The 14,171-nt window shown below is 39.1% G+C and overlaps 1 protein-coding gene across 1 annotated transcript; it reads right to left on the reverse strand.

The window, feature by feature from the left end:
* Nucleotides 1-201: 201 nt before the first annotated feature.
* IL13RA1 (interleukin 13 receptor subunit alpha 1) lies at nt 202-14,171 on the reverse strand. The gene is made up of 9 exons (XM_009287590.2): nt 14,025-14,171; nt 11,774-11,909; nt 9,767-9,887; nt 7,356-7,540; nt 6,318-6,469; nt 4,925-5,057; nt 4,369-4,465; nt 3,682-3,766; nt 202-2,105 (listed from the first exon to the last, which is right to left on the reverse strand). The coding sequence occupies exons 2-9, from the start codon at nt 11,874-11,876 to the stop codon at nt 1,989-1,991; spliced, it is 993 nt and encodes a 330-aa protein (XP_009285865.1). The 5' UTR covers nt 11,877-11,909; nt 14,025-14,171; the 3' UTR covers nt 202-1,988.

Here is a 14,171-nt window from a genome sequence, read left to right on the forward strand (position 1 = left end):
TCAGAGAGGGAGGGAATACATAAGTGGGTAAATGATGTAAATTTGTAGCTCTAAAAAGCACTCCGTTAGTTCTACTTCTCGCAGAACAGTATGTTCTAAAAATTTCATTTCAGGTATTTCATTGAATTGAGTTTGAGGACAGAGGACAGCTTTAAAAGGTTAGTGACCATAGAGTTTGTTCCTAGCAAGTGTAGGAAACTGTACATTTGAGAGGCTCAGTGGGGACTGGGGAAAGAATTGGATTTATTCAGAGAGGGAGGGAATACATAAGTGGGTAAATGATGTAAATTTGTAGCTAAAAAGCAAGCTCCGTTAGTTCTACTTCTCGCAGAACAGTATGTTCTAAAAATGTAGCATTTCATTTCAGGTATTTCATTGAATTGAGTTTGAGGACAGGGCTGAACTTTAAAAGGTTAGTGACCATAGAGTTTGTTCCTAGCAAACTTCTGAGGAGATCTCTTTCCAGTCTGCTAAGACTGTCTGTATCAACGACTAATGTGTCTGCACTTAGCCAGGAGGAGCAAGAAATTTCTGAACACTAACCATAACCAGCTTGCATGGATCCCTTTCTCCCCATTACATTACTTGCTGCCTCCAGCACAGTCAAGGTACTGCTGTTAACACCCTTGCAGCACAGGGTAGAAATTAATGCTCAGATTTCAGAGCACAGAAAGGTCACAGTTGTGCCAGAAAACGTCTGTTGAGCTTTGCTGGGGTAAAGCAACCTCAAAACAAAAACCATCAGAAAATGAACAAATCCATTCATGATTTAAAAAAAAAGTCATAAAGCTGCTGCAGTAAAATATAGAAGAAAATTTTTTTAAAAGGTCAAATCAGCACCTTGTTTCAAATTGCTACGCTCCTACAGGGGAAGCTCAAATCACAGCCTCATTACCACAGAAAGAATAAAGTTTATCCCTTAGAAAGCAGGCCAAGGTTGTCATCCCTTCTTCCCCGAAATCCATCAACTCAGCAGTAAGGATGGGTATTGAAGTCTTTGAATTAATTTGGTTTCAGTGGTTTAGCACTTGCTAATCAATCTGACCACAGCTCCTTGGAGTCATGCATCCACCCTGGTAATTTTGCTGGACAGACTCAGGATGAGTTAGCTTCCAAAAATCAGGTGTTTTCAGGCCAATATGGCCAAAGTAGAATCACAGTCTGGTGAGACTCAATACAGTTATCTGCCACTGCACAACACAGGTAAAAAATTCTATTTATCATTTTAAACTAAGTATAATTAACTCAACAAGTCCATGAAGGCAAGGCATCTGAGGACAGGCACTTGAAAGGATAAAAAACTAAAGACTTCTCTATGAATAGTCTGAATACCAGCTGGAAAGCAGAGAGGCTTTTCACACATATTTTTAAAGAAAAAACAACCCTCTTATGGGGTTTGACCAGGCCACAGCTGACACACATCAACCAGAAGCATAAGAAGGTCAGTCCATAAATGCCCTCTGGAAAGCGCCCTGCCCTGGAGCACACGAAACAGGCCATCCACAAATGGTCCATGCCCTGGCAGCCTACCTGGCAGCAGTTCCACGTAGTAGCACTAATGAACCACTACTGTAAACGAGCCTCATCTCGCCTGCTGCAAAAATTGAGCCAAATACTTCAGAGAAGTCACAGTTCTTGCTCCAAAACACTCATTTACAGTCTAATGTGAGGCACAAACACAAGTGCAAATGACAAGTAATAGGGCAGAGCTGGCTGGAGCCAGAACGAGAGATGCTGCAATGCAGTCAGATGAAAGTTATGCACACGCTCATCTCGAATGATCCAAGATGAGTATTTCTAGCAGAGATGGAGGAATGGCCACTGTTAGTGATGTATCTTCTGAGCAACAGAGAAGTAAGGCTCAGAAAGGACTCAGTGAGGTGAAAGTCGGTGAACGTCTTGTAGGCCTCTTCACATCTACATTGTCACCTGAGGTATGGGAGCAGGAATGAAAGTTTCCTCATCTTTCACTGGTAAAGCACAGTTTATCAGTTTTCTTTTTCAGAATTAGTGCGCTCTGGAGTTTCTGTTAAAATTAAAGAATTAATTTCTTCTTCCTTAATTAATCTGTCGTAAGCATGCACAGAATCATCCCTTGCACAGCTCTGAAAGAGAAGAACAACATTTTTAACAGCACTTCTTCATGGCGAGCATTCTTTTTTCAGCCCAGTAAGACAGACCCGTTCCACAACGTATAGCCTATATTATGGAGAAAAGGCCAAGGTAGCTGGGCAACAAATCGTGCCTATTATGGACATGGCTTGGGCCTGGCTGACAGAAGAGTCTCTCTCTGGAGACAAGGAAGAACTGAAGGTTGGACGCCATCTTAAGAGTGCTTCCAACTACAGCTAATGGGTGAAGCTCAGGCAGGAGGACAGAGAAGTGAGGATACACAGGCTTAGTAGAGTTTTCACTGAGACCCTGAGCACATAGAGAAGATCAAGATAATACTTAGGGGCAAGAACATAGCATTACTTGGGGCAGTAACAAAGCACTTGTCAAAGCACGACAAAGTGTAACAGCTACTGTATTTATGATCCTCATGGCCGAGAGTCCCATCTTGGTCCCATAATGACCAATACATGCCGAAATATTTATCCAAAGGGTAGTAAACTAGAAGGCCAGATCCATGCTTTCCACATAGTTCTGGTTTACTATTACGTGAACTCGGAATACCCCTGTGGAAAAAGGGAACACTGGATTTTGGACTCTGACTCCATTTGCAATTGGGAGGCCACAAAAGCAGACTAATTTTCAAAAAGTCAGCGATTCCTGCAACCCCTGTTCAACGGAGAACATCCAATGCACACGCAGTGCCAGACTTCCAGGTAGCCATTATCCTCTGCGTATGTTTCACAGGTGGCATCAATTTTGAAATGCCACAGTGAGTCTGAAGGTCCCTTCCATACAAGGACTGTGTTTAGAGAACAACATACATTGCCTCATGTCCAGGTTTGAATTAGGGCTTGTCAGTGTACTTCCCTTAGGATTTTTATAAAGAGCTACGGAGTTAGATTTGTTTAGAAATAAGAGTTTCCATAATCAGTATTATGTTTATTTTTCCTGAAGTAAGGGCCCATAGCAAGTTTTTCATCAACCCAAGCTTGAAGCAGCTATAATTAGTTTTGTTCTTTTGCCAATGAAAAGCTAAGTGTCCTGATTTACTTCATAGCTAACTGACTGTGATAAATGTGAAAGTGCTAAAAATGTAAGTTTCTGGAAGTCAAATATGAATAGCTTTATTCAGCATCATAAATATGAGCAACTAGCAGAGAAAGATCTGAATCTTCAGGAGAAGTAGTTTAATGGAGTTGCAATAAAAAAAAAACAAAACAAAAAAAAACCCCAACCCCCCCAAAAAACCCCAACCAGAAAACCCCCACCCAAAACCCCCAACCCCCAAAGCAAACCAAAACACATTTAAGGGATTAACAGTCTGTGAAATAACAGAATAATGCAATTCTACTGATGTATCTAGAAAATTTGAGGGAAAAAAATCCCTCTCAGCTTTGGGTAACTGTTTCTGAACAATTCTTACTATTGTAAATACTTAATCTTCATATGATATACTTACTTATATACAGTTGGTTTTAAGATAGACATAAGTATTAGGAAAAAGAAAATCGGAAGCCTACAGATTCTGGTTCAATAGATTAGTTCGCCCAACAGCTTCTTACTAACCTGGGAATCCTCATTCTGCTCTCCAAACATGCGCTTAAGAATTTCTCTAGGGTCTGGAATTGGTGGAAGAATTAATATCTTCAGCCTTCAGAAAATTAAAAAGAAAAGCTTTAGATGAAAGACGTATTAATTTAAAAGTCACCACTTCAATGTCCTATTTGGGTGCAGTCAAGAAAATTTGTAGAATCAGCTTTGACATCACTGACCACCTTTCATTCTCTGCAACTGTAGCCCAATTCTCCTTTTTACTCCCCAAACCAAAAGGAAGTGGGAATATTCACACAGCCAGATTCTAAATAATTTTCACTGTTGACAAAGACAGTAGCAAAAGTAGACTTTTTAAAAAAATCTGGTAAAATATACTATATAAGCTTAATTTTGAATTTGGGCTTCATTGCTTAAAGAGAGGGGATGCAATGGCTGTGCAACAAGAATCTAACTGTAAGCATACATAAGCAACGTTACCCAAGTGCAACCAGAGCATGTGTATGGTCTATAAACCTAATTCTAATGACTGAGGCACAACGGTGCTGCCATTTTTGTTATGCAATGCATGTCATGGATAAAACAGCTGCTCCTGAAACATGCCACATCACGGACAGTTACCTGGAAGAAAGATGAATCGTAACGCAAGTCACAGACCGATCAGAATTAGTGGATTGTAAAGAAAGGGAGATCGTTAATTACCTTTTTAGATAAACTAGTAGAATTATCGTAGATACTGCTACTGTTAATGGAATGATGATTATTAAAACAAAATGGAACGTAGAGTCCGTCTTCTCACCTGGAAAACAAAAATTGTAGAAACTTAAGGATGTTTTGGGAGGCTTTTTAGGAATAATGACAATTAATTCTCTAATTAATTCACAAACTGTATGTTTTTCAAATATACTAGCACTTTTGTAGGCAAGGACTCATTTTTCAAAGCATGATATTATAATGTAGGTACATTTGGCAAGAAAATGAAAACCAGCAAGACTGAGGGCTGAAAAACTGACAGCACTGGAACGGGGTTATTGCACAGCTACACGGATGGCAAACCCCATCTACATGTATAGCAGTACAGGCAGTAACTGATGGCACTGCTGAAGGACTAGAACTCTGTTGCTCTCTTTTCACCTAAAATTTAATAGATACATAGGAAGATGATCTTCAACTCCCATTTACTTAGCAGACAAAAGGTATTAGATGCCTTACAGACGAAGAATAAAGTGCAACAAATTGCAGGAACAATAGTTCTCACCAATACTCTTTTCTTCACTCCAGTCACTACAGAGCTTGCTGCTGTAACACTCGGGCTTTGGTTTTGCTCTCACTTTGAAGATGTACCTGCTATTAGGATCAACGCTAGGTATTGACGTATAATTATTTTCAACCTAAGGTGAAAAGAAAAGGTAATTTGCCTTGTTCAATTACCAATGTATTCTCAGCCCATTTATAATGGGCTAATAACAAGCCCATTTTCATTGTGCAGTTAATGTATTCCCAATGTTTTGATGGAAGATCTTTTTGTGAATACTGAACTTCATAAAAAAGGACACAGTAGCATTCAACCAACACAGGCTGCCCAAGTAGAGATTCCAAAGCTAAGATTTAAAACTTATTCACTGCTACATCTATCATACAGCATTTGACATCAATGATTATACTAAGACTCGGTGTCTGGAACATTGCTTTTTTTTTTTTTTTGAGAAACATCTGTGATTTACGCTGCCTTCCCCTCTCTGTCAGGGCAGCAATGCTGATCCAACTTTGACCGTGCAAAAGTCTTCTGTGATGCCTCTACGGAGACATGTAAACACACTAGCTGGGATCAAACTTCACTTACTTTTGATCCAAAATGCCAGTTTCCTGAGGAACGTTGGTATTATTCAACTTTGCTAAATTTGGGGTAGGACAAAACTAAATATGCTCTGCAGGAGAAGACTGCCACCTTACTTTTAAATTTATCTTGTTGTTTATCATTCTGATCAAACAGTACAGTCAGTTTGGCTATGCAGATACAGGCATGAGCACATCCAGACACTGAAGTCAATGCTTTTTATACATACATTAAAATCAGTGTATCTAAGAGTGCACATCTTTTTCTTCACCCCCATCCTCAGTCTTTTTACCCCCTTGCTTTTCTGTGTAACATTCTGTGTTCTTGTGAGCACATACAATTAATTTCGCTTTATGGTAATCAAGTCACATCATTCAAGCACAAGGCAGTCATCCGACCGAGCACATACCAACAACAGGAAAACCCAACACCAGCAGAGCAAAGTCCCGTATCGCTGAAAAGCAAATAGGTACATGCACCTCAGTGTATTCCCTGATAAGTGTTGTTTAGTTTAGTGTATACTTTATCGGACTGTTCTTACATATTACTGCTTTGCCATAAGAAATGATGGCAAGGATTCAGAAGACTCATATGAATCGTGTTGTATAGATATTACTACCAGGAACCTACTGTATGGGAAAAAAACCTTATGTCCACACAACACTGCCAGCTAGTGCACCAGACCCATTCACATGCAGCATATATAATTTTTCATTTTTAAACAGCAAATATTTGAGTTACTGTGAATATCAACACGAATTATAAAAGATACATAGGAAAAAAAATCAGTTAACTGTAAGTAATGAAAAATTACTTTAATTATCTGAGTGGTGTCCAAATCACCATTGTGATATTCAACTTCATAAAATAAACAGTTTTCTGGAAAGGTATCTGATTCACTCCATTCTACATATATTTCATCATTAATCTTTGACAGTGTAACTTGTCTTGGTGTAGCAGGCTTTACTGAAATGCAAAATGGAAGAATTAGTTAAAAAGTATATTTCACTGCTTCCAAAAATTGTTTGAGTCCTGTATTGCAGAATATTACACTTACACCAGTTTAGGAACAGAAAGAGGAAAAAGTTAGCACCAAAAAGTCAAGAAAGAATAAAAACAACTAAAGAATAAGAGTAAAAATGAGTGGAAAAGACGCCCCCACCCCCCAAAACCCAAACCCTGTCTATATAATTCCCAAATCAAAGATCAATAGAAGAAGGGAGCATCTAATCATGTTGTCTCATCCACAGCTTATGAGGTGCAAGCTTCTCAAACACAACGATATACTAAAAAACTTCTTTTTTTAATTATTTTTTATAATGTGGTTGTCCTGGTTTCGGCAGGGATAGAGTTAATTTCCTTCCCAGTAGCTGGTACAGTGCTGTGTTTTGGATTTAGGAGGAGAACAATGTTGATAACACACAGATGTTTTAGTTGTGGCTCAGTAGTGCTTACACTAGTCAAGGACTTTTCAGCTTCCCATGCTCTACCGACTGAGAAGGCTGTGTACTGGGAATCTTGGTCTTTACCTGCTGTGCTGGGGATTATAGTCATCTAAAAATAAGACATTCTAATACTGAGTACTGGGACAATTAAGACCTGTTGTGGAAATAGTTAGGTGTGAAAGTCTTGTTGTTATGTATCCTGGGGGCATGAAATATACCCTATCAAAACGGGGAGGACCACAAAGGTCCATGAGGCATTATCAATATGAATCTATCATGGCTGATGCCAGTCAGACTACACTTCTTTAGGTCTATTCATAAGACCCTATGGGAAATCTGAAGAAAATGGAGTATCCAACCAAGAAGCTCAATCTGAGGTTAAACCACGGCAATGGTGTTAAACTTACCAAGGGTGGTAGGATTTTCACTTGCACACACAGGCCTAATTTCTTCAGAATCACCTCTAATCAAAATACGTATAGTTGGGTAAGGATTGGTGACTTTTGGGAAGCTAAGATTGAAAATGCATACAAAGATTCCTTGGTGCATAGAATAGTTGTTGCACTTCTTATGGTTTTTCAAACCATCAAACCTATAGGAATAAAAACATTTTTTTAAACGTCAAAAAAATAAGACAGCAAGGGGCAAGCTTGTTCTTAAACCTGTTACAAATTCTAAAGACTGATCTTGCATTAAAGCTGTACTATAGTGTATATAAACATAAAGCTAAGCAAGGAAGCGTCTCATTTATCTCAAGCTTTAGAAAGAATATTATTTTTGTAAAGAGTGTCAAGTAGCAGAAAGAGAAGCAGGTTTGCTTTATATCCAAGCACCAAATGTAACAGCTGCTTTCATCTTTGGTTTACATTTTCCACATGGGAAAACAATTTCAAGGAAAAAAAAAAAAATAGAAAGCAAACTAATTTGGATCACTTCCCATCAACAGAATTTCACTTCTCTGACAGAATGAGCTGATCAATCTCCTTCAGCAATGCCTTAGGTGTTGCAGCTCGTGCTTGAGATGATCACGTTTCACCTATTGCCTGCATTTGCTTTTCAAAATGTCAGTATTCACTTCCAGTAACAGAGCAGCTATAACAGCCTTCTTCCCTGCTTCTCTTTGTTCCCCAAGTCCCAAGGAAAATATGCCAGTAGCTTTTCCTCCCGAGAAAACTGATTATTTATTTATTTAAAAGTGATATAGAGTAAATCAGAGCTTCATTTAGGAGCACAATAGGAGTGACGTTCCCCTACTTCACATCTCAATATATAGGGGCTGGGGAAGCCAAAACCATCTGTCCTGTTTTCAGGACAGACCCCATTTTATCCACCCTTCTCACCTCCCCGCCCTGGGGCTGATGAAGACGGGAGGCATTCAGAGCAGACAGCACAGAGCCGATGCACCAACCTGCTCTCGTAGGCTCCGTTTCAGCAAGTATTACTGTGCACTGACTGGATTCATTTGTTCTAAGCTAATGTCATATTCATGTTCACTTTGGATGAAAAGATAGGGTTTTAGAGGAAAATATCAATGAAGGAGAATATAAGTTGGAACTAAGCCATAATTTTTCAGGTCATTGTTCAGTCATTTCTGGGAAAAAAACCCAAAATATAGACGAAAAATCCCAAACGCAACCAAAAACAAACCCTCACCTGCATTATTGAAAATGTATCTTTCACTCCAAAAGTCGTGTTTCCTTAGTTTTCAGCTTTAAAACTAGAAAAAAGTCTTTTTCTTTCTAAGCAGCATGAATCAAAACACTTTGCTGTCACTGCAGCTATATCTTTCACTAAAGTTGAAAATATATAGCTCTAATTAAAGCATTATTCCAGTAAGTATCCATATACCCAGAAATTCAGACCTTCAATGCCTGTACTGTTGGCATTGAACAGTACCTTCAACTGTCACTGTTCTTTGAGTAGCAGTTTAGAGAGAGAACAGTCCTCCCTGCATTTAACTAAAGCAGCAAGTTTTCTGCTGTTTGCTGTCCAAATGCATTAAATTGAACAGTTAGCCCGCGAGACTGCCACTGGAGAGGAAGAGGAAAAAGTTTATTTAGTTAGTTCAGATAAGACGGAAAGCTGATTTGAAAATACAACAACGGGCTTTCAGAAAGAAAACTTCAATATTTCTACAGAAGCTACTGCAATGTGGCGTTTCACAAGCCCCATCAACATGCAGAAGTATGTGTAGATTAGCGTGCGCAGATCTCGCTGCCAAGTTTTTGCTCACACCACAACTCTGTTCCTTTGGAACAAGAGTCTATTTATAGCAGTCAGCTGACAAGGGTGGATGATGATGAAAAGATGTTCTCCATAACTTTCAAGGTGAATTGGTTATTTATGACATAGAAGATACAAAGAAAACTACTGCTAAGTGTTATTAATGCTTTCATACCATTTTCCAATCATTTAAGAGCTGACACATACATTAGTGAGTGACTCTGACTTAAATGGCCCATGTTGGTCGGGCTGCAAAGAAAGCAATTAATATATTGGTCTAGCTCAGTTCTTAATTCTTCCCTCTTTGAATCCACAATTCAAAAAAATTAGAAAGCAATAGCAGTTATTTTAAAACGGGCTACAGAAGCAGCCAGTGGTTCACATTAATAGTTACATCAACAAAAAGACTCAGCAACAGCAACCTCTTGACCCTTCAGCAGTGAAGTTTTCTGTTGGACAGGACCCAACGCTAACTTGTATGCAATGCCCTGGGATCTTTCAAAGCAACAGGAAGTGGACAAGTAAAATGTGTAATGTAAAACTAAAGATTAGCGCTGAAGCACTTTAGAGTTGGGAATAAAAAGTTCATACGAACCAGTAGAACAACGTATAATTGGTATCACTGCTTGCATTCTCCCCAGGACGCCACCTACAAACCATGTACTCCAAATTGTGCCAAACACAGCTCAAGTCAACAGCAGCAGTACCTGGAATACCTGCAAGGCAAGTTGGAAAGGTCTCTTAATATTTATTTTGCCAGGAAAGTCTTCTCCCCAGTTTCCAGAAATAAAACATCCCTTTTTACATAAATGAAAATGTCTGGAAGGCAAAGATGGGTTACCTCGCAGCCTGCGCTGCCTGTCACGGCATAGCCAGTGATGAATTCCAGTTGTTTATTGCTTGCAATAGCTGAAGTCTCAGCAGGGCAACTTCTAAACGCAAGCTAATCATAACAGGGAATCTCAGTTTCCAGCACGTCTGAATTACTACATAGAGTTACCTGATGCTAAGGACAATGTGCTGAGTCAGGAAAATACTTTGTTCTATTAAACTACAGATACTTTAAAAAGGAGTTAAAGTAACTGGCAATTATAGGGATAGCACTTAGCTTTGTTATAATTATTACAGCCATGAACGTTAAAAATAGGCAGCATTTAATGATAGTATCTTCTCCAGATACAGTATTAGTTTCTCAGTATTCTGAAAATGGAAATACCTGCAGATCTTAAATACGGACAAAAGCAACATTGGGCTAAGTTGAATTTTTAATTGAGACCCATATACCTCTAGACATTCAACTTCTTCAACGTATTGAAAACCCAAATTACAGAACATAAATACAAATGAGTACATTGCAATTGCGAACAGAGACATTAATGTATCTCCCAGGCAGAGCAATTACGGAATAAAGTCTTTCATATTCAATCTTGCATTTTTGTATGGTACAAGTTCTTTATACTGTATTATCATATTACAGCACATTAGATATTTTTTCCTTTTAACAAGTTGCAATGTCTCCAAGAACTAAAAAAAAAAAACCAAACCAGCTAATTTTATCAACAGTCCAGACCTTTATTGATAGCAAACCCCAAACTACCTTCTACTTCCAAGCCTGCATTCTCCCTGAAGTAGCGACTGCCTAAGAGTACAGGAAAATGAAACTGGTTTTCCTATTCCAAGAAGTATTTAAAAATATTTTATCTGCAAGCAAACTTTTAAAAGCCTCATGTTTAGTACATGCTGTCCTAATGATCTGCTTCCCTGATTTTCCAGAATACCATTTTGACAAACATGATAAGATACCATTTTGACAAGCCTGATAAGGTCTCAGATTCTCCCATCCGCATGCAGTTTTCATCCACATCAAGTCACGCTTCTGGGTTAGACAGACTTTTACTACTCAAGGCAAGAAGCTTTATTTCCTTGCTGTACCTCCTAACTTCCAGCATCCAGCAGAATACATTATTCCTTAAAGCCTGCTTCCTAAAAATTTTGCTATGGACTCCTTATTTCTAGATGTCAAGAAACAAAAAATATTTTTTCTCTATTCATTTTACTATGCACAGCTTTCTAGACCTCAGTCATCTCTTTTGAGATAACCCTACTATAATTATTTAATTAAGTCCCTTATTTATTCAACAAGTTGTTAAATTTGCTAGATTCATCCCCCTAACATTTACAAATGTGGGATTATTTTAGGGACTTATGCTTGTACAGAAAAATCATACAAAATAAACTGACTTAGATGTTAGTCATGAAGTCAGCAGGCTTAACACAACATAAGTTATCTCTTATCCCACAACCACAGCACGGCAGGGACAAGAGGAGTAACAGGAATCACATCATCGCCTTGGAAGAGCATTTAAATTTTACAAGCTCACCCATAAGGTTTTAAGCATCAGAACACTCCAGCTGTGTTTAAACGTAGCATAATCGTTCTGTTTAAGCTCCATCAATTGAACTAGCCCTTGTCTCTGGTCTCTCACTATTTCTCTATGACATATTTCTACGATATTTTGTTAAAATAGGACAGAAAAAAGGCTGTGTCTCCTCAGGCCAAGACAGGCACATCTGTCTCAGGTCTGGCTGCTGCACGTGTTACCTTTTGGCAGAAGAGAGGTCTCCACCCATCGGCTGGGCTTGCTGGCATTATCGTACTTGCATTCACTTCTCACTTTGAAACGCATTTCCTCATTCAAGAACATATCTGTCACACGGAAGCGACTCTTACTCCATTCCTGGGTTTAGATGGGGGGAAAGACAACCAGAACATTTGGCACACCGTATCAGACACATGGGAATTACTATTAATGTAAGAATACATTACAGCCTCTCAGAAAGACTGCAACTCAAAGCCAAATGAAATGAGGGTCTGACAACATGGGAAGCCTCAGCATCACTTAGCTTTTCTTTTTCCTCATCAGGCGCACTCAGAACTCACGAAAAGAAAACTGCTTCTACTCCAGTGACCTCTAGACAGGAGCAAAGGCCACACAGAGATCAAGGAACAAGTATAATGTGTGGGAAAATGAACCTAGAGTAAGTCTTCATGGATAATGCAAAATAAGCATGTTTATACTACAGCTATATAAACAGCAGCTTACAGATCTACCCTTCATCTTTCTGTGTGTGTGCACATGAGCGCATGACAAACAGAAGAAAGAACACTTGAAGATATAACCAAAAAGCAAGAAGAGTTTGCATGGATTTAAGGAGCAAAAGAAAGAAATTATCAAAACAAATCCACAAATGGCTATTAAATACAGTGACACCACATCAGGCCCAAGTAGTCCATGAGCTTCCATTTTCAGAAGAGAGTATGCGTTTGTGTGAGAAAAAGGCTTACCCTTTTATCATACACTTTCTTGAGCACCTTTTCTTGAGCTAGGGGGATGCCTTTTACTTAACTGGACACAGGACACAAAAGAAATATCTTTGTTATGACCAAAGAATGGTGTAACCACTCGTGTATTAAAAAAAAAAAATAAATTGGCGCTAATGAGAGGGCAAGGAAATCAAACAGCAATGAACAGACTAGGTTGTACCAGCTGTAACGCAAAAAGACGCAGCAAGACGATACGCAGTCTGGTTCATCCTGTCGTGTGAAACTGCTGTCCCACAGCTCTTTCACGGCTGTGGACCTTAACAGCTGTTAGACCTTCCACAAACTCATTCAGCTTGTTTACCAAGCAGACTTTCAACTTGTTAATTTGTTAATGAACCCATCAGAAGAGGTAAACAGGTTTCTGCTGAGTTAGCAAGTTCAACTGGCTCATCTAAAGGTCCGATGATCATTAGAGAAAGGCGTGTCAAAAATGAAGTATCACCCTTTTAGGAGTGTTCAGCCACTAGATCAGCTCAGCTGTTTGTGAAGCCACAGCCTTACTTCAAGTCCAGGATATCCTGGAGCTGTCAGAAAAGCACAGCAGTCACTGTGAAGAGGCCGTTGTAAACATCAGGCCATAAAATGGTAATAGGGCTCAACAACAAAAGACTGTTTCCAGAAGCATCGTATCAATTTCAACCGTATCCAAAATAGCAGCACTTGCCAACCCCACAGTCGGTGCATACTGAAGGCTTCAAATTCTGACAGTTTGGAATTATGGACTGATAGCATACTATCTTACTGGCAATAAATTGTAAAAATATTTGTCCTACAGCCTCTTCAGTACCGCGGCAATGCTGCTCTCAGTCCTGACCAAACAGTTGTTAATCCACACCAAGGATCACATCTGGGCTGCAAACCATCTAACACAGAAATAAAAACAAAAGCCCAAAACAAAGAAATTTTACAATTTCTGTTCCAGTGAACGAATGTGTTCCATGTTGTATTCGTAACACAACCCCCGTGGCTAATTGTAAGTGTGGGCACTGACGAACATGGGAATATGTTAATACCTGGCATTACCTCCAGAAGACACTGTACTGTCAAATCTGAACTACACCAATGTTAATGTGCACACCTCTTTCTTAAATTGAGTTCAAAGTGAAGGAGATCAGCCTTTGCAGATTGCCATTTCAGTCTTAAGGATGTAGACTACCCCGTATATATTTTATTTTTTCTAGAAAGCTGCATAAGCAAAGACTGAAACAAGTCCTTTCACATTATTATTACGGTACTTCCATGTTATCAGTAGCAGCTCAATTATCAGAGAGCGACAGACAGATTTTTCTGTTCTGAAGATCCCACATGCTGATATGACTCATTTTTGAGGTTTTGATCCCATGACAAGAATTAAAGGCTATATAAAAACTGTATTTTTATATATGTATATATGCTTACACACACACAATTTTATCACAATAAGACATTTACGGGAGCATGGCAGAGTTTAAAGAGGCGATACACTTACTCTTTTGTTCTGAGGGACCTCATCAATCACGATGTCGCTGGAATACTCCAGATCACAACTACTGCTGACGTTCTCTGGGGGGTTCCACGTCCAGTTCAGGGTGCAGATTTGGATAAATGAGTAGTCCAGGTTGGATGGAGGTGGAAG

This window comes from Aptenodytes forsteri, unplaced genomic scaffold (assembly GCF_000699145.1).
Source record: "Aptenodytes forsteri isolate BGI_AS27 unplaced genomic scaffold, ASM69914v1 Scaffold265, whole genome shotgun sequence".
NCBI classification, from domain to species: domain Eukaryota; kingdom Metazoa; phylum Chordata; class Aves; order Sphenisciformes; family Spheniscidae; genus Aptenodytes; species Aptenodytes forsteri.